This window comes from Benincasa hispida, chromosome 10 (genome assembly GCF_027475165.1).
Source record: "Benincasa hispida cultivar pf3 chromosome 10, pf3_genome.v1.1, whole genome shotgun sequence".
NCBI lineage: Eukaryota > Viridiplantae > Streptophyta > Magnoliopsida > Cucurbitales > Cucurbitaceae > Benincasa > Benincasa hispida.
In genome coordinates, this window is record NC_143487.1 from 57929151 (window position 1) to 57954570 (window position 25420).

The window sequence follows — 25420 nt, forward strand, 5'->3', positions numbered from 1 at the left end:
TACTAACAAGACTAGTGTTGTATGATAGGTCTGGTCTAGTAGATATCATTAGATACATTAGACTCCCTACTGCTTGATTGTATGGAATTAATTGCATTTGAGTCAAATGTTCTATGTCTGTTTCTTTTGGTGAGTTTTCTGAGGAAAGTTTAAAATGACTAGCAATAGGTATAGTGACTGGTTTTGCATTAGACATATTTCCCTGCTAGTAGCATATCATCAACATAGAGGAGTAGATAGACTTTGTCCTTATAGGTAGTTGAATTAATATAAGAACAAATATCATAGGAACGTCTTTGAAATCCAATACTCTCTATGTAATCATTAAATATTCTGTACCAACATCTAGGGGATTATTTAAGACCATATATAGACTTGTTTAGGAGACAGTATAGGTCTTCCTTCCCTCTTTCTTCAAACCCTTTAGGTTGAACCATATAGATAACCTCTTCTAGATTTCCATGAAGGAAAGTAGTTTTAACATCTAGTTGATCTAGTTCAAGGTTGTACTGAGCAACTAGAGATAAAAGAAGTCTAATAGAGGTTTGTTTTACTACTGGTGAAAAATTTTCAGAATAGTTTATGCCTTCCCTTTGAGTAAACCCCTTAGCCACTAGCCTTGCCTTGTACTTAGGCTTTTCTTCTTTGGTAGAACCCTCCTTTAGTTTATATATCCATTTAGAGGCTATAGGTTTGCATCCTTTAGGAAGAGGGGCTAGGGTCCAAGAATTATTGACAATGAGTGATTCTATTTCTTCACCCATAGCTTGAATCCAAGACCTAGCATTAGGACAGTTTATTGCCTCTTCAAAAGTAGTTGGTTCTTGGTCATTAGGAGCTATTGTGGCATTTAGGACTAGGTTCATGTAATTAGTTTCAGTATACCTAGTTGGAGGAACTATCACTCTTCTTTGTCTATCCCTAGCCAAAGAATACTAACTTAGATCAGGTACAACTTCAGTATTCACAGTATGCTCATTTGAGTTTTCCTCTTCTTCTTCTTCAGTTTCATTAGGAGGGTTATGACTAGTGGAAGAATCTTTAGGTGTCTCCACCTCAATCCTAGCAGTACTAGGGCTTTTAGAAACTTCATAAGTTGTCTTCTTCTTTTTTTGCATAAACATCTCTTTTTCTCTAAAAGTGACATCCCTGCCTATGACAAACCTTTTCTCAATAGGAATCCACATCTTAAAGCCTTTGACACCTTCTGAGAATCCAACAAACATACACTTTCCTACCCTAGACTTTAGTTTCCCCTGATTTTGGTGAATATAGCCAACACATCCAAATACCCTTAGATTTTCTAGGTTAGGTGGATGTGTGGTCCATTTTTCTTCAGGAGTTAGAAAGTTTAAGGAGGAATGAGGACACCTATTTAAGGTGTACATTGTGTAGCTTGCTGCCTCAGCCCAATATTTTTCACTAAGGATTGCATCTGAGAGAAGACATTTAACCTTTTTCATGATTGTTCTATTTAGTCTTTCAGCAACTCCATTCTGTTGAGGAGTGAATCTAACAGTCTTATGTCTAGTTATTCCTGTTTCTTTACAGAACTTGTTGAACTCTTCACTACAAAATTACAGTCCATTGTCAGTTCTTAGGTATTTAATTTCTTTAAAAGTTTGCTTCTCTATCATGAGTTTTCATTCCTTAAACCTATCAAATACTTGGTCTTTAGTTTTAAGGATGTAGACCCAACTTTTTCTAGAGAAATCATCAGTAAAAGAAAGTAAATACTTTGAGCCACTTAGGCTAGGTGTAGGAGCTGGACCCATAGGTCAAAGTGAATATAATCTACGATAGCTTTTGTAGTATATTGTGCTTTAGTGAAACTTTGCCTTGTGGTTTTTCCTAAAACACAGTGTTCACAAAAGGTTAGATTTTCTGAGAGACCTTTAGGTAGAATCCCTTGCTTAGATAGGACTTCTGGGCCTTTAGTACTAATGTGAGATAATCTCTTGTGCCAAACATCAGCCTCTATCATCTCATTTGTGGTGGCAACATATACCCATGTCATCATTTCAATTCCTTTGACCACAAATAAGTCATTTATCTTTTCCCCAACTAGTATCACCTAGAGTCTTTTAGCACCTCAAAGGCTCCTCCTTTACCCCTATACTCACACCCAATACCTAAAGGAGATTAGATTTCTCTTAAGAAGTGGAACATATCTCACATTCATAAGGAGTTTAATAGTTTCGTTCTTAAGTTTCATAGAAACAGAGCCAATGTCTTCTATCCTACAGCCTTGATTATTTCCCATATAAACCATTTCTCCCTCAATTTCTTTAAAGGTGTTGAACCATGGTCTCATTAAGGTCATGTGGTAGGCGCATCCAGAATCTAGGACCCAATCATGTTTTCCTACAGGATTTACATGGTTGGATTTGTCTAAAGTTGAGGCTAAAGCATCTGAGTAGATAAAAGAACCTTCTACAACAGATGCTTCAGGCTGTTTGCCTTTGGAGTCCTTTTCTTTCTCTTGGTTCTTCCTTTTTAGGATAAAACAGTCTTTGATTAAATGTCCTTTCTTTTTGCAATACCTACATTTTATTTCTGTTTAGACTCATTATCATCTGAATTATGTAGTTTTCTGTCCTTTGAATGATTTTGTTTAAAGTTTCCTTTAGCAAATAACCCTTCACCACTAGGATGATTCTTTTTATCAATCTGTAACTCTAGCTCTCTAGTTCTTAGGGCTGAAATTATAGTATCAGTACTTATATTGTCCCTTCCACATTTTAGAGCATTTTTAATTTTCTTATAGGGTTCAGGCAAAGAGTTTAGAAGCACATAGACCCCATTTTCATCACCAAGTTTTTCTCCTAAAGTTTTGAATTCAGCAACAATTTTCTTGAACTCATCTAAATTATCAGTTAAAGTTTTTTATGAATCCATTTTTAATGTAAATAATTTCTCCCTAAGGTATATTTTACTAGGAAGATCTTTGATAGCATATAATTCTTCTAGTTTAGTTCATATCCTATAGGCAGTTTCTTGATCTAAAACTTGTCTTAGAACACTGTCATTAAGGTTTAGAACCAATGTACCATAAGCTGCCAGTTCCCAGTCTTCTTTTTCTTGAGTTGTCACTGTAGCAGGGAGTGTTGATGGGTCAAGGAGGACTCTGTGAGCTTTCTATTGGCCGAGAATTGCCTTGATTTTAGCCTTCCACAGGCCAAAATCTCCTTTGCCATCGAATTTCTCTACTTCGAGTCTTGCTACTGACATCTTGGAAAAAACTTGAATCTTGAATCTTCAAGAACTGCAATCTTGTAAATCTTTTGCTCTGATACCACTTTGTTGGGCCTACTTTCTGTTGATTGTGATCTAAAAGCCCAAATGATGAATTAATGGCCCTGCTCTGCTGATCCAAAATCGTGAACCCAAGAATTTTGTCCCAAATAAATTGGTTTGGTAGAGTTCTTGGATATGCTTTGTCCACGATCTTCCAACTGATGTGCTCCACGTGGAAAACTCCACTGACTTTTGCCTGATGGAAGTGAATGACTATCTTTTATTCTATGGGATTTTGCAGAATTAATTTCTTTCTCTCTCTCATTCTCTCTATCGAATTTGCAGAACTTCTCTAATCCTAATCTTTTCTGTTTGTTTCGTGCAACTGCTTGAGTAAACGATGGTGATGAAGAACATGCAACCTTGTAGAAGAAAAGAGAAAGAAGAGGTCTACACGATGATATACGTGGTTTGGCAAATGATGCCTACATCCACGAGAAGGGGAGGAGATTTTATTCAAGAGTTAAGTCATAGCTTTTTCTCTTTATAGATTTCAAGCTTTCTTGAAGCTTTTGTATATTGTACACTACGAATTTGTAAATGATGAGTATTTATACTAATTTTTCTGATACAAGTAGTTAGAATAACAAACTGTAAAAGTTAAAGAAATGTGAACCGTTGTTGAATATGTTGAATGTTTGAGCTTATTTACTTAAGTTATTAATAGGAATATAATGTCATTAAAGAATTAATATGACAGCTTTGAAAAAAAAAAAAGTCACGAAGAAAAGCAGTTGTGATAGTTTTTAAGTGTGATGGAGTTTTAATTTTGTCGTAATGTAAGTGAATCAAAATCATGGATGCATCGATTTTAGTCATTTATTTTGTTATTACATCAATTAAAATAACATAACTATATGAAGTTTTTAAAATTTTCCAAGTCATTTTAATGATAACTTTTAAAATGACAAAATATTGTAATTATAACTTTTAAAAAATGGAAAATTTCTTCAAACCGATTATGTATGGAGCAATAATTACCAACGAAAATGAAAGCAAATATTTTGATATTGTGGAGTTTCATTTTCATCTGATTTGGATGAATTTGACCACATGCTTTCTTCATGAGAGCCTTCTTCACACATTCTGATTCCCCATCATTGCTGTTTTTATTTTATTTTATTTTATTTGTTTCCATTTTTAGTTTGATTAATTTTGTATTTAGAAACCAACTGCATTTATTTAAATTCAATCTCAGAGGAGGAGAAAAAGAGCTGAAAACCTATCTTCCCAATGGCTTTGTTCAGTTCTCCAAATCCCCATTTCTTCAAGATCATTCTCCATCAAAATCTCATCCAACAAAAGCTTGTGAGTAACCAACAAACAAATCACATTCTCTAATTTCTTCATTTCTTTCTTTAATTAACCTCTTTTCTTCACAGGATCTTCCAAACAAGTTCGTCAAGAACAATGGCGCTTCTCTGTTATTCAGCAAAGCAACTCTCTCCCTTCCCGATGGTGCAAACTGGACGGTCCAACTCAAGAACTTAGACGGCAAAATCTGTTTCCTCAGAGGCTGGCCGGAGTTCGTAGAGTTTTATTCTATTCAACCTGGATATTTCCTTGTCTTCCAGTTGAGAAGAATTTGCTGCTTCAATGTCCTAATTTTCGATACATCTGCTACCGAAATTGATTATCCAACGCGCCCGCCGTCGGTTCTAATTCCCAAAACCGAAAACGAAGATGGAGAGGAATCTGTCCGGACACTGAATGGGGCGGTTTTGAAGAAGAGAAGCAGAGAGAAAGAGGAAAAAACCGTGGCGTATTGTTCCTTCCGAGAGATGAAGAAGATGATGAGGAAGAATGTGAAGATCAAGATCGAAAAGCATCGAGGATTCACTACGTCTCAAGGATTCAGCTATGAAGATGAAGATGAAGATGAAGATCTGGAAACTAATTACTCACGGAGACAGAGTACTTACAGAGGATCAGGTTTGTTTCGCTTAATTTCTCTAAAATTTAACTTAAATTTCACCTATCAGTACCTAAAATTGGATGAATACTTACTGATTTCAGCTTATAATGAAGGAGACGACGGCCGATTCAGTCCGGAAACGATGAGACCGATGAATCCACGGAAGACGCCGCCGGTATTGACGGAGAATCAATTGGTAGTTCTGAGGAGAGCGAGATCGTTCAAATGTAGGACGAACAATCCTTCATTCATGGTGACGATGAGACCTTCCTACATTCAAACAGGGAATTATCTGGTAAGAAAAAAAATATTGAAATCTCGAACGATCTTCAATTGAAAGAGTGTGATTTCGAAATTTGATGAATCTGATGCAGAGCATACCGAGGATATTTGCAGAGAGATACATAAAGGAATCGATGGATGTGAAGCTGGAGATCGGCGACGGGAGGAGTTGGAGAGTTTTATGCGGCGTCCGGTGGGCGTTCACACGACGGCGAACGGAACTGAAAGGCGGTTGGAAAAGATTCGCCGTTGATAATGAGTTGGAAGAAGGGGATATTTGTGTGTTTGAATTGATAAACAAAACCACCAAAGTTCATTTCCACGTCACCATTTTCCGTCTTCCGAGTCCAGAGTAAAATCAACACAAGAATGTTTAATGTTTAATGTTTAATGTTATGTGTTATTATTGCACTTTTATATTTTTATAAGTGTTATCTCAAAAATATTTTATCTTCCTTTGTTAGAATTATATCTTATGAACTAATTTTGGTGCATTCCAGTTTAATTACATAGAAATAATAAGAATGTGTCAAATTATGAGTAAATAAATTAGATCAGATAAAAAAATTGGCAAATTGCAAAAACTAGTAGTTGCAACTACACCCTTAAATTTTCAATTTTAAAAATTAAGCCCTCAAACTTATATAAATATTAAAATTGGGTTAAATTGGACCTTCAAACTTATATAATTGTATAAATTGTACCATTTATATAAGTTTGAGGTTTAAGTTTTATGATTTGTAGGTCTAATTTCTTTAATTATTGTAAGTTTGAAAGTCCAATTTTAATACTAATAGAAATTTAAGGGTCCAATTTTTACGATTGAACTTTGAAAGTGTAATTATAATTACTATCATATTTTCTGAGTAGTTTTTACGATTTGAAAAAAAAAAATACATGGCAACTAAAACAACATTTAGCATTAACCCAAATTTATAGTTTAAAAAATAATATTAATAATAATAGTAAAGGCTAAAATTGAAATAATGGTTGTAGCTAAACCTGCTATAACCATTAGCCATATAGACTAAAAGAATACGTGAATCTCATTATTTGCTCCTTTAAAAAGTAGTTTATTAATGGGTTGTTTGTTTGTTTCTTTCTTTTTATTATAAGACAAGGTCTTAATTTTATTTATTATAAATCTTTACCTGTTATACATTTGATAAATTTATTTTCTTATTTAATAAACCGTGTTATTGTAAAAATAGGCTAAATTATGAAAAAAAAAATGTACTTTACACCGTGAAAAATGTTCGTAGAGTTTCAAAAGTCTCAAAAATACTTTTAAACTTTCAAAATGAGTTTAAAATACATTTGTCGTTAGTTTTGGATGGAAATCGTTAAAATTTTATTTCAAAAATACTCTTGAACTTTCAAAGTTTCAAAAATACCCTTAAACTTAAAAAAAAATTAAAAAAATATTCTTTCTTTATATGAATAGAAATCGTTAATACCGTCTTATCTCTCTATTTTCCATCTTTTTCTCTCCTTCCCTCTTCACTATACTCTTACTCTCATTTTTGTTAACTATTTGACACTTGTTTATCTAAAATAAATAAATAAATAAAAATACACACTTTGATTAAGGTATATAAACTATAATAAAAAGAAAGATAGTAAGTAAAGCACCAAATGATTTTAAGGCTTGCATATTTTAACAAAATTATACGATAGTAGTTGTATGTGTTAATTGTCAATATTTTTTTATTTGACTATTTATCATTTTTGTATATGTTAAGAGAAGATTTTGGCTTTGGAATTTTGTGAAATTTTGTAGGATTTTGTGGGATTTTATGTTTTAACTTAAATTTTTTGTTTTTATTTTGGTTGTTTAAGAAAATTGGTGTAAACTAAGGATTAGAAAATTAAGATAAATATAAGAATATCTATATGAAAACAAGGATATCTATATAATTTGTTTTAAAATTGGTTCTTTTCGAGTTTAAGAAAACTTTAAACAAATTGATCACTATATTAATGGTAGGAGCATTTTTTTAAAACTTTTTTTTTATTTTTAAAATTATTTTTCTCATAAGGAATTAACGTTTCTGTTCAAATACTAACAGTAGAAGTATTTTTTAACTTTTATTAAATTAAAGGGTATTTTTGAAACGTTTAAAAGTTCAGAGATATTTTTTAAACAAAACTTTTAACGATTTTCATCCAAAACTAACGATAAAGGTATTTTTGAACTCATTTTAAAATTTTAGGAGTATTTTTTAAACTTTTAAATTTGAGAGACATTTTTTTACCCAAAATATAAAGTTCATATGCATTTTTTATAATTTAACCGTAAAAATATTAAATAAGTTTTGGTTTCTGTATAAGTAGTAGTACAATTGTAAGACTTTTTTTAGTTAAAAAAACACTTTTTTGCAACTACAAAAGTGGTCATTTCGAAATTCTATATTATTTGTGTGTAAATATTTGATCATTTACTATATCAAAAATATATATATATATTTTTTCTTCATTTACATATGTTTTACTCTATCAAAAAAATTTATTATTTTCTTAATTTACATATGCTTTAATTTCCTTAGTCTAGAAGATACAAATTTTTGGGAAAAAATAATGGGATAATAGATAAATTTAGAAGAACAGAACAAAAATAACAACTATAGAACTTTTGACCTTTAAAATTTTGCCTAGTCTATGAGTAAATGTAATTAGATTAAAAAAGTAAAATTGAAAAAATTGAACACACCACCATAAATTTTGGAAGGTTTTTTACAATTACACTCCTAAACTTTTTTATTTGATCAATCACACCTCTAAACTATATAATTTACCGCCCTAACTTTTAATTTGATCTATTATTTACTATAGTTTTCAATTCCTATGTTAATATTGATAACGATATATTTTCAAACATTAAAATTTTGATTTCAACATCAATCTTTTAATCATTGATTTCGAAGGCTCTTAATGTCAAACTCATCAATTTACAACATGTAAATATTTTATTTCTTTAATTTAAATCAAAACGTGACCTGACTTCATCCTTTTAAAATCTTGTTTTTTTAATTACTATTTAATCAGACATTTTCAATTTTACTTTCACATTTTATCTCAATTCCTTTTATCAATTTTCTTTTTAAACTTTAAATTACATGGAATGTTACCTTCAATAATAAATAAAGTTAAGGGTTGGTCGCATATATAAAAAAATTTGTCTTAATTAATAGTAAAAAAGGCAAAAAAAAAAAAAAAAAAAATTCAAGATTTTTTCAAAAATTTAAGTGTTGGATGAAGCTTTTGGAGCAACAATTTTTTCAAAAATTGACCTCAAGTCAAGATATCATCAAATTCAGGTGGCCCTTTTAGATGTACATAAAACGGTTTTTCGTACACACGAATGACATTATGAGTTCCTCGTCATGCTTGTTGAACTTCATAATGGGCCACTCGCATTTCAATCGGTAATGAATACCATTTCGAGGCCTAATCAGAGAAAGTTTGTTTTGATTTTGGTTGATGATATATTCATCTATAAAAACTACCTCCAATGATCATAATAAGAACAGGATGTGATGACGTTCTTTACGAAATTCATTCATTTATATGGTAGAAACTTCAAATAAGAAGATGACTCAAAAGTATCATTAATTAATTAAAAACAGGACGCGATGGCATCCTTTACATAAAAAGAACCATCATTATTTGTATGAAATATCTTAGATAAACATCTATGTTCTTATTTCTTCACAAACCTCACTAGTGAAGCAATTTTATAACTGTATTTTGGCTAATCCCAAACTGCCCTAAGCTTTCTTAGCAACTGTCTTACCTGCACAAACCAACTCCAACTCTCAATGCCTACAAAACATATAATAAGTCAATTATAATTATGAAAATTGGTAAATTTGGACGATCTACTATTGGTTTTAAAAAGGCTCATTCGATAACAATTTCATTTTTATATAAGTCTCGATTGAATATTATTTTGTTTCTATGATGTAATTTATCGACGTGTATGAGAGTAATTTTAAAATGGTTAAAATCACTTTTTTCGTGTTTAAAATACTTTGAAACACACTTAATAACTTAAAATCAATTCAATCCTTAATTTTACACTTCTAAACGTAATTTTCATATCATTAAAATTAATTTCAAATATTAGAAATAATTTTTGAATGATTTTAAAAATAATAAAAATGATTCCGGTCATTTTAGAATCACTTCTATAACATGTCATACATCTCCAATCCCAAATCCAAACCAGATTGACCTTACCCTTTCTTTCAAAATTGTTAAGCTATTACTTTTTATTGATCTCCATCCTCATCCAAACTTTCAGCCCACAGCTCATCCTAAACCATTAATGTTGATGTAGACCATTTAATTTCCATATTACCATATTTGACTTTAACCTCAAGCTTCATTATTATAAACTTTTATTGTGTATTTTTCATTCCCATTCCTGGCCACTCAAATTTGTACTTTTATTCATAATATAGAGTTTTCTTACGTCCTAAAATTGACTTTAATATTTGGAATGCGATTGTAACAATTTTTTAAGTTCAAATGAGAATTTATTGACTAAAATAAATATGTACATAACTCAACTGTGTTATCGACTAAAAAAGTTTGTGATTTGATATCAATAGGAAAGGAAGAAAACTCTATTTTATAAATAATTGTTTTTAGTTTTTGGTTTAATTTTTAATCATCGTTTTCATATTTCTAGATAAAGATAAAAACAAAACAAGTTTTTGAAAAGAAAAAAAAAAAATCTCTTTCAAAATATAGGTCTCCATTTAAAATGAAAAGCTACAGAAATTTTGTCAATATAAATCCGTTTGCAGTTCTCAAAGTCTCAAACTTTATTCATCCCTGATCTTCAATTCCTTCTATCCAATTAAAAAACAACAAGAAGAAGAAAAAAATCTTAAAACAAACATTTTTAGACCATTAGTTATCTAACAAGTTGAGTTCATAGGGCGGATGTAGTACCTGTAGGGACAGATGATTCTGAGTTCGTCGACCGAGTCGGTGGCATCTTCGTGTCAGGGACATCTTCCGGTGGCACGACGACGCCCGGCCAGGGGCGGCAAGTGCAGTGCTTTCCCTTCTCTAAGCCCTTATAGAGCTCGGGAAGGTGGCGGCCACAGCCCTTCCATGTATATTTGTTGCACTCCTTGCACACCACAAGGAAACACATCTCTGTTTTTTCTTCAGGTTAATGTTGCTATTTTTGTCAACTCATCATATTTCTCAAGCAATTTAACAAGGCAGAAAGCTTTGGGGATATCGCCAAATTTCCAATGGCTAAATATCTATATTTTCATTTGTTCTAAAATTGTCAAACACTATGTGTAAGGCTATGGTTTTAGACTAATTGTTGATCCAACTTTGTTTCTTTTAAGTTGCTTTACTTCTCTAATAATTAACGGACTTATTTTATTCCAATTACAAAATTGCACCTATGGAATAGAATAATGATATTTAGATTTAGTTTGAAATTGTGGTATCCTTTTCTCCAAAGATACGGAATTGATAAAAAGGAGATCATACCTCATATCTCGAGATCAAGCTACAAACAAACACCACAAAAAAAAAAAACAAAACAAAACAAAACAAGGACAAAATCCCACACCAAACAAAGAAAAAAAAGGCACTATTCAAGAGAAAAGGTCACTTGAGGTCTCACAAAAAAAAAACCAAGCCATTTGGAATAATAGATAAACACCTCAGACCAAATATCGAGACTAATAATCTAGGGAGGACGTAAAGTAGCATTATAGACATGCATATTACGTTTGTGCCAAACATGATAAATTACACACTAAGCGACACTCTTCAGATCTTATGCCTTAGTTGATTACATGCACTAAAGTAATAGATCCAATTGAGCTCAGTGTCCTAATGCGAAATCTTATGGGAATACCTTCTCCACAAAGACATGACCTCCAAATAGCCTCGCTAAACAAACATTCAAAAAATAAATGTTCCCTGAACTCAACTCCACCAAACAAAACATAATCACTTGGAATCTTGGATCTCCCATTTGTAAACGATTTTGAACAACAAACCATGAAATAAATGAATATCTAAGAATATTACCTCCAAATCAAAGGAGGCTAGCCCAAGGCACCACAGGATGTTCGACTAACCTCTTCCACTATCAAATGAACTTGCCAGCAAAGTTCAATAAGCTCTCTAGAATTAGAAAGTCGATCCCAAATTCTATCGTAGTACAAAAAAATCACACACCTTAATATGAAGGAAGTCATCCGAATTCAAAATAATCGCAGTACTAAACTATTAGAGGATAGTGTTGGGTAAATTTTAATTTTGAACTAAAAAAATAGTATTTAAATTGCAATTTGCTTTGTTCTGTATGAATTGTTTGATGAAAGATTAGAACAAACAATTGTCATATAAAATTTAAACCTGATCAATTAAAATTCGTTCCAATTTAAATACAAAAATAGAGAGATTAGAGAAATATCCATGGACTTCTCCGGGAAGAAAAAAAGGTTGGAAAATAGATATGAAAGGATACTGAAATTTTCTAAATTTTGTTAGATGAGACCATAAATCTTTTAGAAAAATGATTTGAATTAAGTGGGAAATATGAACGTTGAAATGCTGCAATTAAATAATAATGGGAATTTGGAATTGGTTTTATAGGAGCGGTTCTACGTTGGTGACTCCCCTTTGTCCAAAGATATCTATATTTCAATTGATAATTGTGTATGGAAACTAGAGGCGGCTTATCTTTTTAGGGCTTGTATTGACTCAGAAAAAAAATGTTTTTTAAAAAAAAAACTCATTTTTTATTTAAATATTTTTATAAAAATTTATTCAAATACACTTAAAAATTTATTTTGAGTAGTTATCAAACACTCCAATTTGATCCAAAATGACTTATTTTTTAAAATACTAAAAATGTATTCCAAACACACCCTTAATTTCTAAAGTTCCGATGAAGTTTATAGATTGTTGATTTAAAGTGTGTTTGGAAAACATTTTAAAGTGTTTAATTTAAAAAATAAGTCATTTTCTAAAATTGGAGAATTTGACAATCACTCAAAAATAGTTTTTGACTTATATTTTAAGCAGTTTGGATCAAAATTGCATTTTTATAAAATATTTTTTAAAAGGCAATTCAAACATACTTAACTGCATTACCTTGGACTTTGTTTACTTATTTTCAAAAGAACCCTTAAAGTTTCCTTAAATCCACCATGTGTTGTTTATGTTAACAAGTCTATACTCATACAAGAAGTAATATTTGTAACCCAAGCGGATAAATTTCACCTATAAATTTAACAACAAAGACCTACCAGAGTTGTTTTGAAACAAACTTTACATCAAGTCAAATTACAACTCAAATATCTCATCACAGTTCTAACAGCAAAATAAATGTTTTAAATCTTTTATAATATGGATGTTACCTATCTGCATAAGTTAATACAACTTAAAATTTTGTCCAAAAAGTAAATCATCCAGTATAATCATGAATTGACCCAAAAACCAGACCCTAACCGTAAAACCCAGATGTATTAATGCTGGATGATTACTAAATCTGAAGATTTAAGGAGTCTGGAAAAACATCATTCGAGTGTAAAGTGCTAGTAGAACATAATACAAACATACATGAAGGTCATAACAGCCACAGGCAGGAAGATTTTCTTTTTCCTCTTTCTAATCTAGTTTTACTGCTATGCACTTCTCGGATATCTAATTTCAAAATGAGTTCAAGAACCTTCAAGCGGAACTGCCATCACCTTTATCTTGTGATGACGAATCTGTTGCCAGTTTCTTTGTTGGGTTTGAGTCAGCAGACTCTGATTTTGTTGATACTCGTTTGACTCCCCTTCCGACAACACCAAGGTGCGTCACTCCAGCCGCGCCGTTTGTGTGTGCAGTTGAGACTGTTGGAGAGTCAAATCCTCCATTGCTGTTAGCTGAACCCATCTGTGAGGAGTTGAACACCGCTGGAACTGGAGGTGTGATCTTTTCGACATTTGCCTTTGCCGATCCTATCCCGAGGATCTCTGAGAGAATTGACTTTGGGTTTGAGGCTAGCTGTTGGAGATCTTCAAGCTGTACAAAGACAAAACATGTATTAGATTTTTGCATTTCTCTGTTGCAGTTTACTTGTAGTAAGTTCTAAACTCGCCTTCTTTTCTAGCTCAACCAAAAGCCCAGATAGAGTTTCAATCTCAGATTGTTTCTCTGTTGCAGCATTGTCATTGTCAGTCTGAGAGCCATTGGAGGATAGTGGAACCTCTGGTTCTGACCCCGAAGTAGAAGAAGCTGTCGTTGGTACAATGGTACTCTTTACTTCATCAGTGAGGCGCACCACACGTGACTTGCAAATTGATATTGCCTTCTGGCAGTATGAAATGGCTTCCTGCGGCTGAGAACCAAACTCCAAACACAAGCATACACGGAAATTTCTGGAATTTTCAGTTTAAGGTAGCAAAAGACCTCATGTAAAAGTAAGCAATTATACCAATTCAAGAAGAAAGGAAAAATAATGAACTTCCAATTTTTTTTTTTTTATGAGAAACATGGAAACCAGCTTTCATTATCAAAAGAAGAGAACGACGAAAGGGGAGATGACGTCTCCACCAAGGAGATGTACAAAAACACTTCTAGGTTGGCAAAGATACGAGTTGAAGAGTAGTTACAAAAACTCACTCAAAATAGTACAATAGGTAAAAGCATAGATTAACAACCAACCAGAATTCATAAACTATTATTAAAAACAAAATTTGATGTTGAGTACTAAAAACAGGGTTTTTTTTTTTCCATAATCCTTCTTATTCCTTTTTTTTTCTTTTCTTGAAATCTCAGGAAGAATATTTGAAATTTGAGTTTTATGAATATTTGATTCTATTTACATACTTATATAAGCTTTAGAATCTTTTTTTTATATAGGAATATAAGCTTTAGAATCTGAAAGAAGGATACAGTTCAGCAAGCTGTCGATTGTCAGGTTCAACAAGTCTTTCCAAGATTGATAATGCTTTCTGGTAGTCGCTGAGGGAAGTTCCAATGTCCTCTAGATGGAGGAGGGAAAAAAAACCACTTTAAAATTGATGGATAAGCCCTTGCTGGTGGGAGAAAAAGAAACATAAACCACTCGAATGTATATCACGCCAGAGCAAATACAATGCAAAGTGTACCTCTTTCAAGTGCAACTTCGGCCAAGGCTGACAGTATGTCCACTTTCTCCATCGTGTCACCTGATTCTTTTTCAACTATAGCTCTGGCAACGTCTAGCATTTTCCAAGCTAAGTCAAGATCAGATTCATCTTCATCTGCATCTGCCAAGTCCTCAGCATCGCTATCATCAGCTTCCTCTTCATCTTGATCCTTCTTACCGGAAACGGTTTCGGAAACTGTCTCAAAAAAAAACATGGAAAATGGAAGGTCAAAAACTCCTCCTGAGATAATCTTTTAAAAGAAAAAACAAAAAGGGCCCTTTTTTTATAAGATAGTATTTAAAATGAAAACCAGGAACAAAATAACGCAATCAAAATCTAGTAGAACAATGTTAATATCCAATGCCATCTTTCAGGTCCTTGACACAATGTGAACACATGATACTCCATTCAATTTGAAGTGTTAGACATGCCTCTTCACATTTCAAAACCAACCCCGTCATCACAGAAACTGTTTGAACTTCAACTAATTCACAGTTAATGCATATAAAAAAATCTATGATAGAAGTACATGTCATGCATTACATACATCAAACAAAATTCTCATAAAGGAAGAAAATATGCAATTTCTTTTTGATGCATCAGTAGGTATCATCAAATGTACATAATTGTAGTTATAAAAACAAGAAACAGAAAATTCATTCAAATGTTGTCTACGCATCAATGCAGTGAACTACAAGCCCCAAGAATTGTTCTACACAAAGTGCTTAATTACATAGATACAAAAATTTGATTATAATCAAAATCTGTTGTTGCAAAGACAGGGGGATTCAATACAAAAACTTTTCTCAAACAGTAATTAACCACATGAAGAAGTTAATATTCAATGGCCTAAGTTAGCAAAAAAAAAATATCACAGGCCAGATGTCTTGTATTTATTTGTTAGGATAGGGCCCCAAAGCTCTGAACCGACAATATTGGATGATAGCAAAAAAAAATTGTAATAAAACTGAATGGTGGCACATTGCAGTATCACTGTAGCTAATTCTTTTTCTTTTAAGATGACAAGTGGTAAATGAAATTATAAGTCAACTAGATGAAGAAAATTTGGAAATCAAGATTTTAAATAAAAACAAACGGTTTAATAGATGAAAATGCAAAAGTTGATGAGTGTGACAGTGAGGATACATCCAAAAGTAAAGCAATAAGACATCAATAATTTGTTGAACATAAATTGTAGAAATCTCAAATGACCTGTAGTTAATATTCCCATTTGTTACTAAAACAATAAAGCTTATGGGTTTATTTTGAGCTTCACATGATCTCATCAGACTAAAAAATAATGTATAATAGTGATCAGCATGTCCTAGAGAACTAAGTGCATTGTTAAAATGAAAAAGATGCATGGAGTCACGCTCAAGATGAAAAAAAGATGCAAGCCTAGATGAGGTGAGGTGCATGATATCACGTAGAAAAGTAATTATTTCCAAATATTGAATATTGTGAGCCAAAAGAAATTTATAAATTGTTGCTGTAAATACTTTGTAAAGAGGAAAGAAAAAGAAATGATAGAGATGTCATCATCTGACATCAAAGTGAAAGGAGGAAACAAGAAACTAAATTGGAAGACAAAGCTTCCATGGAGGCACTTATAGACAAAACATAAGGAAAGGTATTTGAGTGTCCACTGTATTAAGTCACCACACCAAGGTTTGTCAGTCATCAAGATACAAGTCAAATGATCTCCACAGAAAGCAAGATACCCACCCCCCTACACAATGTAAGCTGGAAGCCTACCAAACACATAGGTGTGTGTTTTAAACAGGGAATGAAGATAGCCATCAATGATTAACAAGTATATGCATTATAACTCAGCAAAATAGCAAATTCCTACTGTTCACGAGAAACAAAGCAAACCATCACATCCTAATGTCCATAAGAAAAAGCTATAGAGCTCATAACATCTCGGGATGGAAATACACACAATGCATTGAAAAGATTTGAAATACACATTATGAAAAAGTAATGAATATTTTCACTTTCAGTTGAAGTGCTTCAATGAAACTTAGACACCATAAAACCAGCAGCGTTTTATTCATGCTCAGTATGCTTATGCAACACTAAATTCATCACTTAGAATACCATGAAATACATCAATGATACCAAGATAAAATAAAACCAGAAGCATAATGCTTAAGAATATAACATCCTCACTCTCTTTCAGGAAGGGAGAAGAGAGATAAAACCAGATTGAGGTGGAATCCTCTTCAAGTAAGTCAAACATTAGAGGGGAATTCATTACGCTGGAGCATGCCACATTTCATTTAGATTTTAAATAATGTAAAATAGAAAATATCCAAGTTAAAGAAAAGGGAAATGTAAGTTAGAAACTTGATTACTCAGACATCATGAGGAAGATACCAACCATCATCTGTAACTCCATCCACTATTTCGGCATTGCTGGAAACAGAAGCTTTTGATGATTCGCCATTAACAGCATTCTTCACAGATTCATCTTTGTCAGATTCACCTTCTTTCTTTGGGACAGCTCCTAGTGGATCTGCCTCCTCCTGGGCTTTGTACAATAAAGCACATCCATATTTGTAGTACAACTTGACACATTCTGAAGCCAGTTCACCATAATGTGCAGCTCTGAAGTGAAATATTTTCAAGATTATTACAAGGGGAAAAAAATTCAATGGAATTAAGATGGTTACGACATGCACTATAACTAAAAGTATCCAAATGCTAGTGATTTAAGATTCTTCTTTTCACATCGTAAAAGAGGCATGTTAGCAACAGGTATCCAATTATCTAGACAAGAAACAGAATGAGCAACAATTTCCTATATGCATAGAAAAATAAATGAATTTAGAACCCTAACAAGAAGGAACAACATCACACAACCAAGACTGTTCGATGATCCTGATGAGCGCTTGATCTTCAATAATTCGAAGTAAAAAAATGAATCTGGAGCAACAATATACCCCCCACCCCACCCCACTGCTAAAGATAAGCGAAAAAAACCCAATATGAAAATCTTGAAATTGACTAAATGGTAAGTGGGAAAAAAAAATGATCTAACAGGGTGAAGTAATTTTAGCAAATCAGCTCCAAGACTCCAAGGTTACCAGAAGCTGGACTTTCATCTTCATTCAAAAATTCAATTCATAACAAAAAAGAAATTGCAGAGATAGTGAAAAATAGCAAAACCCTAACCTAATCTCAAGGGCACGGCTGAAGCAATCGACAGCCTCATTGAAATCATTATCCTTCATGGCCTTGGATCCCTTCTCTAGCAACTCTTCCGCCAGCTCTAACGATTTCTCACCGCTTCCATCAGAGGTCTGAGCAGTGGGTTCAGCAACGGCCTTCTTTTCATCCGGAGAATTGCAAGACGACTCGAGGCCTCCCTGAACAATGGACTCAGTGGTAACCTCACTGACGTTCAGGGTTTCGTCAAGTTTGGGTTTCTCTACCGTCACTGAGACCTCCGATGGGAGATCTTCGTCGGCCATGGCTATAATTTTCCGGGCTTAGAGAAAATGGAGGTTTAAGCAGAGGCTTCCACACTTCGAGCTTCAAAATCCTTTTTGGGCGGAAACGCGACAGCTAAAATAATAACTCCGTTTTTACACCTAAAGCTGTAATAAAAATAATAATTAATAAATAAAAGAATTAATTATTAGGCTTTTTTTTCTTTTACAATTATTATGCTTTTTTTTTGGTCAAATACAAAAAATTGAAAATTTAGAATAGGTTTTGTAGTGAATCCCGATTTTGTTTTATGTTTTCAGATTCAATGAGTTCAACAAATATATATTCGGCAGACTATTTGTAACACCCTAATTCATTTTGTAATTAAGCATTAATTTACTGTAGACTATTTGAATAAATCGAAATTTAAATTCAATTTAATTATTTGGAATTAATTGGAATTTAATTTGGTTTGGCATTGGAGATTGGATTATTTTATTAAGATAATTCAATTTGATTTCTGGATGAAAGATTTAAAATATTTTGGAAAATATGTGAGTTATTAAAATTGAATTTATTTGGGAAGAGATTTTATTTGGTTTTGGTTTTATTTGGATGGGATTTAAAGAGAGATTTTGGATTTAATAAAAGAATGTGGAATTTGAAATTTAAAAGGAAAAAGGAAAGAGGTTTTAAATATTATATATTTATATAAGGAGGGGAAAAAAGAAAAGAAAAATCAAAACTCCCTCTTAGGGGTGTTCAAAAAAACCGAAGACCCAAAAAAATCGAGCAACCCAACCCAACCCAATTGGTTTGGGTTGGTTCAAAAAAATGCTTTGGTTTGAATTTTTTTTTAATGAACCCAAATAGGTCGGTTCAGTTCTCGGGTTCGTAGGAAAAACGTTCGGTTCGAACCGAACCGACCCAGGAAGTATAAAGAATTTATTGTAATTTAATTTGTATGTAGACCTAGCCCAGCGCCCAGTTCGGCTCAGCCCATTCCCTTCGGCCTTCAGTTCAGCTCAGCCCAAGAACAGAAGGCCCAAACCAACTTCCCATTTCTCGGTAGGCTGAAGGTTGAAACCATTCCCTTGTCGACATGTGGCCCATGGAGATTGGAGGTCATTTTGATTTCCTTCTTCTCCACGTTTCAACTTTCCCCTAGTCAATAGACGCCTCACCAGTCACCAGACAAAGACAGACCAGATGGTACACAGTAGGTCAGCGGCATCATTCATCTTCATCCCTTTTTTTCGTCACGCATGCCATCGGCCATTCAACATTCATCACTCGTCCATTCCGTCAAGTCGTCGACTCCGTCCAAGTTCCAACTCTTCCTCTTCGTCCGTCACTCCTCTCCGTCATTCCCTTTTCCACTTTTCGTCACTCATCACACCACTCGCCAACCTCTCCGTCCGTCACTCCTTTCCGTCAGTGTCATCTTCTGAGTCACTCCTTTTCGTCACTCGTCCGAGTTCTGACTCTTTGTCTCCGTGAGTGTCATCTTCACGTTAGCAATTAAACTATTTTTTTTATATATATATTTAATTATTTTTTTTATTCCTCATGGTTCACCTATGCTCACATTTTTTTTCTTTATTTGTTAATATTGTAGATGGAAAATAGTGAATTGATCGACATCGACAATGAATCATCACCTATAAATATATATTTAATTATTTTTTTATTCCTCATGGTTCACCTATGCTCACATTTTTTTTCTTTATTTGTTAATATTGTAGATGGAAAATAGTGAGTTGATCGACATCGACAATGAATCATCACCTATAAATATTTCTATCCCCGATGCATGTTCTAAACCATCAGAAGTCATTGGCAAGAGAAAACCAACTAGGTCATCATCTTCAGTGTGGGATCACTTTACAAAGATGGAAAGATCTAACGCCGAAGGTATAAGATGCAAATGTAATTATTGTGATAAAGATTACGCTTGTGACACTTCTTCATGTGGAACTAATACCTTATGGAAGCATTTACGAAAACAATGCAAAAATTATCCATTTAGAGAGCAACCTAAAGAGCAAACCATACTAAAATTTCAACCGAATGAAATTGATGCAAAATGTGCTATCAATACGAATTTTTTGTCTACTACCTTTAGTCAACAAAGAGTTAGAAATGCATGTGCTAAGATGCTAGTATTATCTAAGGTACCATTTAGATTTGTAGAGACAGAGGGGTTTAAAGAATTTTGTAATATTGCATGTCCTAAGTTTGACATTCCTTCAAGAATCACAATTGTTAGGGATATTTATCAGTTGTATATGGTTCCTTAAAGAGTAAGCCTAACAATAGATACTTGGATTTCCTTACAGAACATCAATTATATGGTTCTTACAGCACATTTTGTTGATTCTGAATGGAATTTACAGAAAAGAATATTGGATTTTTGTCAAGTGCCTACTAATAAGGGAGATACAATAGGTAAAGTAATTGAATGTTGTTTATTGGATTGGGGTATTGATAAAGTTTTTTCAATTACTATTGATAATGCAACTTCAAATGATTCAGCAATCTCATATATGAAGAGAAAATAGAAAACTAAAGATTTGGAAGTCTCTTATTTTGGATGGTGAATTATTGCATATGAGATGTTGTGCTCATATTATGAACTTGATTGTCAATGATGGATTGAAAGAATGGCATCATTCGATAACTAGTGTACGAAATGTTGTAAGATATGTTAGATCTTCTCCTAAGCGATTGAAAAAAAATTTAGATTGTGTTGGACATGAAAAGATTGAATGTAAAGCCCTTGTTTGTCTGGATGTATCTACAAGATGGCATTCAACATATTTGATGCTCGATCATGCTTTAAAATTTGAAAAGGCTTTTCAATGCTTAGAAGAAGAGGATGAAGATTTTCTACATCACTTTACTAAAGATGAGAATGGAAAGAAAAGAAAGGGACCACCGACCTTAGCCGATTGGAACCATGTTCGAACATTTGTCAAAATTTTTAAGATGTTTTATGATCTTACATTCAAGGTTAGTGGCTCAATTTATGTCACTTCTAATACATTTTTTCATGAACTTTGTGGGATTCAACGACGTTTAATAGGTTGGAGCCAAAATGTAAATAATGTGATATATACTATGGCTTCCAATATGAGAATGAAATTTGATAAGTATTGGGAATCTCTTGACAAGATGAACAAAGTGTTGTTTCTAGCTATTGTGCTTGATCCACGATATAAGTTGGATTATGTGTCCTTTTGTTTCATAAGTATCTATGGGTATGGAGTTGCTAGAACAATGACTGATGAGGTGAAAATTAGTTTGATGCAATTGTATGAGTTTTATAAGACAAGTGATTCAAGTAGTCATGCTTTTGAACAACCATGTCACATAGTTGAAATAAGTGAGGATTGTGATGACATGGAAATGGATTTACAGTTGGAAAAAAAATGAAGAAGAAAAGAGAAAAATTTGAATGAAACAAGAAATGATGTGGAGAGATATTTGTCAGAACCTAATGAAGATCTGATAGAAAATTTTGATATTTTGAATTGGTGGAAATTAAATGCTCCTAAATACAAAGTTTTATCACAAGTTGTTCGAGATGTTTTACCCATACTAGTGTCAACAGTTGCTTCTGAATCAACATTTAGTACAGAAGGTAGAATACATGACTTTTTTAGAAGTTCTTTAAGTCCTAAAAAGGTGGATGCTCTAATATGTACACAAAATTGGCTACGTGCGAAGCCAACGTTATTAGATCTTACTCCACAAACTGAGGAACTGGAAACTTGTGATCAAGTTTTATCAGGTAGTGTTATCTTTTATATATTTACTCTATAATCTATATTAATATATTGAAATTATGATAGCATTCTTATATAATTTATTGTTTAAATCTTGTTTAGGGTTCTTCAAGGAGCAAGTTTTGTTAGGAATATGAATGGGTCGTTGAAATCTATTGGATTTTGAAGACTTTTGTAGACATTACATTATAGTCTTACTTATGGATTTTGTAGACATTATGGTCTTTCTTGTGAATTTTGGAGACTTTTTTTGTTATAATAGATTTTGGATATTTTTTTTGTGGATTGTGGAATCTTATGTGTTTTTTTATTGGTGATTCCAAGCTTTTTTTTTTTTAAGGGAACCGATGGAACCGAACCAACCCAACCCATTTTTTATGGGTTGGTTTAGTTCGGGTTCATAATTTAACAAGGGTTAGTTTGGGTTAGAAAAATACACAAATCGACGCATAGGGTTGGGAACTTGGGCCTAAAATATCTCTAAACCCAACCCATGAACACCTCTACTCCCTCTCTTCCTCGACATGCGTGCCCCCCCCCCCCCGAAAGAAAACCCTCATACCTCCTCTCGCCATCTTCGTTCGTCTGAGGTCGTGTGACCTAGCCACGTGTCGTCACCTAAGAGCTCGCCAGCTGCACATCGTCGGCCGAGCTTCTTCAAGTCTTATGCCTGTTGTAAGCCTCGCCGAGCGTTGTTGTCACTCGCTGTCAGAGTTCTTCAGCTTCGCCACACATTTTCTTGCTCAGATCTGAATCTCTTAGCCCAGCACGCCTCGCCAACTACCTCTCTTTTCTATTTCCATTTGAGTTACGCCGCTGGTAAGTTGTCATCGTGCCACCGCCAATTGCCACTTAGCCACGACTTTATCATCTTCTAGTTGTCGGATCTTGGTTTTTAAGTGAGATTTTTATGTTTATGGGATGAATCGTTGGGTTATCTCCAATGCATTAACTTTTGGTTTTAATCTAACATTAACCTAGAGATTTTGGCTTCTAGGTCGAGGATTTTGAGCATTTTAGCAAGTTGTCCAACACTTTAAGTATGAATTTGGGTAAGTTTTGTGGGGATTGTGGAATAGATTGTGGACGTTTTGGAATAGGGCCTAAAGTTATAAAATTGAAGTTTTTGGGACAAAATTGAAGGTTGTGTTTCTGTGTTAGGAACATTAATTAAAGTTGTTGTTGGTGATTGATTTCTTGGATTACTTTTGGACTTGTAACTTAAGGTAAGTGTCTTTCTACCAGTTCGCCTTCGAACCAGTCGCCCCTACCCTACGTTAATGGCTTAATTGTTTATGTTAGATTGATTACTGTTTGAGTTTGATTGATTGGACTGTTTAAGTTGGGCTAATTGGACGATTTAAGTTGGACAAATTGAATTGTTTGAACTATTTATTTTGTACTATTTGGATAGTGTATTCCAGACTGAATAGACTGTAAAATTTCATTTTATGAACTAATTGACTGTATGTAATGTTGATTGAGGTTATATATATACGAAATTTTTATCTCTAAAATAAACGATTGTAGGATATAACATGGGAATTATACGAAAACTGATGCATGCTAAGATATAGGGTTCCTGTTAGTTTTTCTAATAAGGGTAGGTGTACATGAAGGAAATCAGATACGAGGATTTCCATGAGCAACGGAAGGATCATTCCAAATTACAATCGTATATGAACTTTACAATTACAATCACAAATGGAAACATACGGTTATGCAAAATACATAAATTACAGCATGCTATACATATGATCAAGGACAAGAGTAACATACTTTTGTCGACTCATCACAATGCTACTTGATCACGAACGCTCGAACACAGCAACACAGCAACACACGAACGCTCATCCAACACGACCGCTACACTGCACGATCACCACGCACTCAAACTAAGTGATCGCCAATGTCATGAACACCACGAACAGTCTCCACAGAACCTCAACAATGTCGAGTTGAGTATAACACCACCAAGAAGGTTACCTTGGTATTCTCGGTGTGAGAATCCAGAGGGTGGGCTCTTGTGGACTTAGTTTGAGGTAGAAAATAGGAGGAACCACAATCGTGTAAACGATTGAGCAAGTGGGAAATGAAAGAACCTATCGTATAGGTCGATGCCCAATCGTTTAGGAAAAACTAAGCGATCGTCTAGCAAAAGCTATGCAATCGTTTAACTCATCGCTTAGTTCAGTGTCTATCGCCTAAGAACACTCCACGATCGTTTAGCTAACTCCAAGCTGTCGCTTAGTAAATCCAATTTACTTGACAACTCTCGTGAGAATTTTCCGAGAGTGGAATTCTCAAATTTACTTCTTTGCAAATCTTACTAAAATTAGGAAAACATTTTTCCTTTTATCTCACGGTTATCATGAAACTACCAATAACCTTCCACTCAATTGGTTATTAGAGAAAAAGAGATAATTATCCAATAATTAATATTATTATAAATATAAATGATAACTAACTTACCATAATATACTTATAACCTATAGTTTTAATATTTCATCTCATGAAACATATAAACCATAGCTTTTTTCTATTCCATGGCACTTAATGTAAATCTCATTTACATTAATCTTCTACTAGATGTATCTCATACATCATACCGATTATATCATATATAATCAAATTACCTCTTGTCAATTTGAACATTTCAAATCAACACCAAGAACTGATCCTCAACTTAAATCCATTGAGCTACCAAGGGGACCTTATGGACCTGTAGCTCGAAACTTCAACGGTACGTGAATAACTGACTAAACTCTTTAGTCACGGGATCCACCATCCGTTAACTGGCAGGCACTCCACTAAAGACCGACAGCTAAACTTCCCTTACCACAGATATATTATATGTCCATCTTAACCAATCAACAGTGTGATAACCCTTCACAGATCGCTCATAAGTACAACTCGGCAAATAACCGTTATGCCACTGTAGTTACATCTAACTCCTTACGTACCACTGATCCTCTAATGAACATAAGTCATAGTCCTACTATGACTGAGTCCTCTCTTCCAAAGAGAAATTGTGGCCACTATGTTCAAGCCTTGTAATCAGCCCTTAAGGGAGCAATCTCTCTACTTACCCCTGCTTCGAGGAAGGAGTGAATTCCATCTTGTGTATCGAGTTCCCAGCTCCCAAATCAGACAAGTCCCCAAAAAGGTAGGCATGTTAAGTTGGCAATCTGACCACTATCACCCATACTAATCAAAGGACCGCCCTCACAGGCAGGAGTTCCCAAAACACTAAGGATTGAGGTCGTGTCACCTATGGTCTTTTAGGTGAGATGTAAGTCTCTAGTATCAACGGCGTTATATACAGAGTCTAGTCATCTCATGGTCTGGTCTTATACAAACTCTTTGTATAGGACACTCTCGCTCGCACGTCTCCACATGAATGGTCAGAATCTACCATTTTGTAATAGGTTATAACACTTGCAAACCTCTACAAAGCAGGTCATATCTGTAGTGTCATCAGGATCAAGTATCCCACCTTAATCCTTATACTACAGACCTATTTAGGTTATCACTTA

General features: G+C 33.6%; 2 protein-coding genes and 2 long non-coding RNA genes across 6 annotated transcripts; 1 reads left to right on the forward strand and 3 right to left on the reverse strand.

The window, feature by feature from the left end:
* Positions 1-4294: 4294 nt before the first annotated feature.
* Positions 4295-5733, reverse strand: LOC150033492 (uncharacterized). Its single transcript, XR_016523978.1, has 2 exons — positions 5594-5733; positions 4295-5482 (listed from the first exon to the last, which is right to left on the reverse strand). It is a non-coding gene; the product is annotated as an uncharacterized LOC150033492 (long non-coding RNA).
* On the forward strand, positions 4473-5960 carry LOC150033493 (B3 domain-containing transcription factor VRN1-like). Of its 3 annotated transcripts, none has more exons than XM_090306093.1 (4): positions 4473-4605; positions 4680-5229; positions 5314-5507; positions 5587-5960. In XM_090306093.1, exons 1-4 carry the CDS (start codon positions 4531-4533, stop codon positions 5848-5850), a joined length of 1083 nt encoding a protein of 360 aa, XP_090162219.1. In that variant the 5' UTR covers positions 4473-4530; the 3' UTR covers positions 5851-5960. The 3 variants fall into 3 exon arrangements, with proteins under 3 accessions (XP_090162219.1, XP_090162221.1, XP_090162220.1); XM_090306095.1 differs by having other exon boundaries at positions 5609-5960; XM_090306094.1 differs by having other exon boundaries at positions 5326-5507.
* A 3079-nt stretch (positions 5961-9039) lies between these two features.
* Positions 9040-10804, reverse strand: LOC150033494 (uncharacterized). The gene is made up of 2 exons (XR_016523720.1): positions 10454-10804; positions 9040-9316 (listed from the first exon to the last, which is right to left on the reverse strand). It is a non-coding gene; the product is annotated as an uncharacterized LOC150033494 (long non-coding RNA).
* A 2183-nt stretch (positions 10805-12987) lies between these two features.
* LOC150033495 (NASP-related protein sim3-like) lies at positions 12988-18265 on the reverse strand. Its single transcript, XM_090305848.1, has 6 exons — positions 17839-18265; positions 17045-17271; positions 14641-14856; positions 14426-14516; positions 13629-13908; positions 12988-13552 (listed from the first exon to the last, which is right to left on the reverse strand). Exons 1-6 carry the CDS (start codon positions 18135-18137, stop codon positions 13214-13216), a joined length of 1452 nt encoding a protein of 483 aa, XP_090161974.1. The 5' UTR covers positions 18138-18265; the 3' UTR covers positions 12988-13213.
* Between the last annotated feature and the right edge of the window lie 7155 nt (positions 18266-25420).

Excerpts from the sequence above, each read along its gene's own strand:
- LOC150033493 (XM_090306093.1), top strand. The coding sequence starts at position 4,531 with ATGGCTTTGTTCAGTTCTCCAAATCCCCATTTCTTCAAGATCATTCTC. Across the intron at positions 4,606-4,679 it reads ATCTCATCCAACAAAAGCTT|GATCTTCCAAACAAGTTCGT; the intron begins GTGAGTAACCAA and ends TTTTCTTCACAG. Across the intron at positions 5,508-5,586 it reads TTCAAACAGGGAATTATCTG|AGCATACCGAGGATATTTGC; the intron begins GTAAGAAAAAAA and ends AATCTGATGCAG.
- LOC150033495 (XM_090305848.1), bottom strand. The coding sequence starts at position 18,137 with ATGGCCGACGAAGATCTCCCATCGGAGGTCTCAGTGACGGTAGAGAAA. Across the intron at positions 14,857-17,044 it reads GGATGGAGTTACAGATGATG|TTTCCGAAACCGTTTCCGGT; the intron begins GTTGGTATCTTC and ends TTTTTGAGACAG. Across the intron at positions 14,517-14,640 it reads CGAAGTTGCACTTGAAAGAG|AGGACATTGGAACTTCCCTC; the intron begins GTACACTTTGCA and ends TCCTCCATCTAG.